This window comes from Cebus imitator, unplaced genomic scaffold, assembly GCF_001604975.1.
Source record: "Cebus imitator isolate Cc_AM_T3 unplaced genomic scaffold, Cebus_imitator-1.0 Scaffold654, whole genome shotgun sequence".
Classification (NCBI taxonomy): Eukaryota; Metazoa; Chordata; class Mammalia; order Primates; family Cebidae; genus Cebus; species Cebus imitator.
In genome coordinates this window covers 709,639-712,827 of record NW_016107969.1, presented here as the reverse complement: position 1 = coordinate 712,827, position 3,189 = coordinate 709,639, and the positions used below count along the sequence as shown (strand labels likewise).

Genomic DNA, 3,189 nt, shown 5'->3' with positions numbered 1-3,189 from the left:
TTGAGACAGCCTTGCTCTGTGGCCCAGGCTAGAGTACATGATTCTGGCTTACTGCATTTTCTACCTCCAAGGTTCAGGCTATTCTCCTGCCTCAGCCTCCCAAGTAGCTGGGGTTATGGGCGCCCACCACCACACCCAGCTAATTTTTGTATTTTTAGTAGAGATGGGGTTACTCCATGTTGGCCAGGCTTGGTCTTGAACTCCCAGCCTCAGGTGATCCACCCAACTCGGCCTTCCAAAGTGCTGGGATTACAGGCGTGAGCCACCGTGCCCAGCCCTGGCCTCAGTTGATCTTCCTGCCTCCCAAAGTGCTAGAATTACAGGTGTGAGCCACCACATCCAGCCTCTGCCTTTCGTTTCTGAGGCCTGAGATTGGCCTGCAATCCACAGAAAGAGAGGCGAGGGAGGCTGTTCTCTGCATGGGATTAGGTCAGGGCTGGGTCTATGCCCTGAAGGCGAGCTCATTCCAGCCCAGCTCCCCACTGCTGCAGCATGTGTGTGGGCTGCTCCAGGAGGGGAGCTGGTTCTGAAGAAAGGGGCCAGAAACTCACTTATTGTTCTTCCCGTAGTAGTTTCTTGTCCCTGCATTGCCCCTGGTGCAGTAGGCCTCAGAGGACCATCTTTCCACAGGGTGAGGGTCTTCCCTGTGTATGTGATTGTGGCAGAGGAAGGGGATGTGCTGATTCTGAGCAATAGACAGCACATTTTGGATATTCAGTATTGACTTCTAAAGGTGCTTTCCTGTTCCCTAAGGAAGAACCCTTGAAGAGGTAGAAAAGGAAAGAAGTCAGGCATGGCTCTCACTCAGGTAAAGTAACATTCTCAGTGGATTGTTCTGCCTCTTATTTCTTCCTGAAATGTCATTCTTTGAAGCAGCAAATCTGCTGAGTCTGAAGCGTCCTGCCTGACAGGTTTGCTGGCAGTCACCCATGCCTTCACTCAGTCCCTCTCATCTCACTTAGGTTCCATCTCCCGTGACCCAGTAACATGAGCTTGGGAAGAGGCTGTACTGGGCATGGTCCTGGGAAGGGCTCACCCCAGACGTGGATGGAGATGGGGTGTGGGCCCCGTGGTGTCAGGGCTGCTGGGCAGCAGGGATTGTTCAGGGGCCACATCTGGATGCACCGTCAGCTGGCTGTGGACCAGGAGTAGAGAAACTGCACGTGGACATCACATATTAATATGCACAAATACCTGCTAAATTCCGTAAAATAAGGCTAATAAAGGGAAATATTTTCTGGCTCATTTATATTACACTCGAAGCTTACTGAGTGAGTCACTGTTTCCAGCTCCAAAGTTTTACTAATGACTGGGAATGGAATGGCTGACAGGCATCAGTGGCAGAGGATTCTTTCATCCCCTCATCTATTTTAATACTTGAAATCAACCTAAAAGGAAAAAGCAGGAGAATCATTCACCTGTTCGCAGAAAACCCATACAGTGGAGACTGTGGTGTTTCTGCAGGGACCCTTGTGCTAGGTGAGAATGGTTATTTTGCTCAGTTATTGGAGCAAAACTTCATTGCCATTAGAGAGGATAGAACCATATTCTTGTTTTACCAATTATTAAATATTCTATTTATTGTATTTATTTACTTAGTTTGAGACAGTCTCACCCTGTTGCCCAGGCTGGAGTGCAGTGACATGATCTCAGCTCACTGCAGTCTCAACTTTTCTGGGCTCAATCGATCCTCCTGCCTCAGACTTCCAAGTAGCTGAACTACAGGCACATACCACTATGTCTGTCTGATTTTTGTATGTTTTATAGAGACAGTGTTTTACCATGTTGCCCAGGCTAGTCCTGGACTCCTGAGCTCCAGCGACTCACCCACCTCGGCCTCCCAAAGTGCTGGGATTACAGACATGAGCCCCCACACCCGGCTGTTTCTTTCATTTTAAACTTCACATGTTGTATTTCTCTGTTTTATAGTATAACCCCAAACAAACTTGCAGCTCACACCCTAAACCATAAAGCATCCCCTTCCTGTTGCATCTTCCATCCTCCATCTCATCTCAGTGGGGAAGCAGTGTTGTCAGTTTCGTGTCAGGAGACAGCTCAAGTCCTATAGAAATGTGTTTGTAGATTGTTTTGACATTAAGAACAAAATTTTTCAGTGAATTTTTTCTTTTTTTTGAGGCAGAGTCTCACTCTGTCGCTCAGGGTTAGAGTGGCACAATCTCGGCTCAGTGCAACCTCTGCCTCCCGGATTCAAGCAGTCTTTCACCTCAGCCTCCAAAGTAGCAGGGACTACAGTTGCATGCCACCACACCCAACTAGTTTATTTGTTTGTTTGTGTGTGTGTGTTTATTATTAATTTTTTTTGAGGCGGTGTTTTGTTCTTGTTGCCCAGGCTGAAGTGCAATGGCACAATCTCAGCTCACCGCAACCTCTGCCTCCTAAGTTCAAGTGATTCTCCTACCTCAGCCTCCCAAGAAGCTGAGATTACAGGCATGCACCACCAAGCCTGGCTAATTTTTATATTTTTTTAGGAGAGACAGGGTTTCCCCCATGTTGGCCAGGCTGGCCTCAAACTCCTCACCTCAGGTGATCTGCCCACCCAGGCCTCCCAAAGTGTTGGGATTACAGGCGTGAGCCACTGCACCCCACCTAGTTTTTATATTTATAATAGAGACAAGGCTTCACCATGTTGGCCAGGCTGGTCTCAAACTTCTGACCTCAAGTGATCAGCCCATCTTGGCCTCCCAAAGTGCTGGGATTAAAGGCATGAGCCACCGTGCTCACCATTCAGTGCAAGTTTTGTTGTGACAGTTTAGCATGCAAATTTTGAAAATTTACATGTTTTCATTTTAGGAAACATGGATAGCTCATTCTACATCCTTATCAGACCTTTCTCTGAACGAGGACTGGTGGATATTTTAACTTTTCCCTGTTATTATTAAACTGAGTATATGTGATGTGAGTGCATGGTTTTTTAACATCATGATTTTCAGTAAGCTTTATATTTTTTAGCAGTTCAAATTACATCATAAATGTTTTCTGTCTTATATTTGTTCTCAACTATCACTTTAATAACTTAATAGTAAGAATAGTAGCTCGGCACAATGACTTATGCCTGTGATCCCAGCACGTTGGGAGGCTGAGGCAGGCAGATCACCTGAGGTCAGGAGTTTGAGATTAGCCTACATAGCAAAAACCCGTCTCTACTAAAAATACAAAACATTAGCTGGG

At 46.5% G+C, this 3,189-nt stretch overlaps 3 protein-coding genes across 5 annotated transcripts in view; 2 read left to right on the top strand and 1 right to left on the bottom strand.

Moving 5' to 3' along the window:
- The window catches only part of LOC119469431 (zinc finger protein 160-like), a 609,418-nt gene that overhangs the window by 37,974 nt on the left and 568,255 nt on the right, over window positions 1-3,189 (bottom strand). The window lies entirely within an intron of this gene.
- Window positions 1-3,189, top strand: part of LOC108295642 (zinc finger protein 160) — a 97,648-nt gene that overhangs the window by 11,733 nt on the left and 82,726 nt on the right. The gene's annotated exons all lie outside the window — the stretch shown is intronic.
- Window positions 1-3,189, top strand: part of LOC108295641 (zinc finger protein 347-like) — an 18,677-nt gene that overhangs the window by 5,396 nt on the left and 10,092 nt on the right. The window contains 1 exon segment of the mRNA XM_017517932.2: window positions 754-808. Coding sequence (XP_017373421.1) covers window positions 794-808 — 15 coding nt within the window. The 5' untranslated portion in view covers window positions 754-793.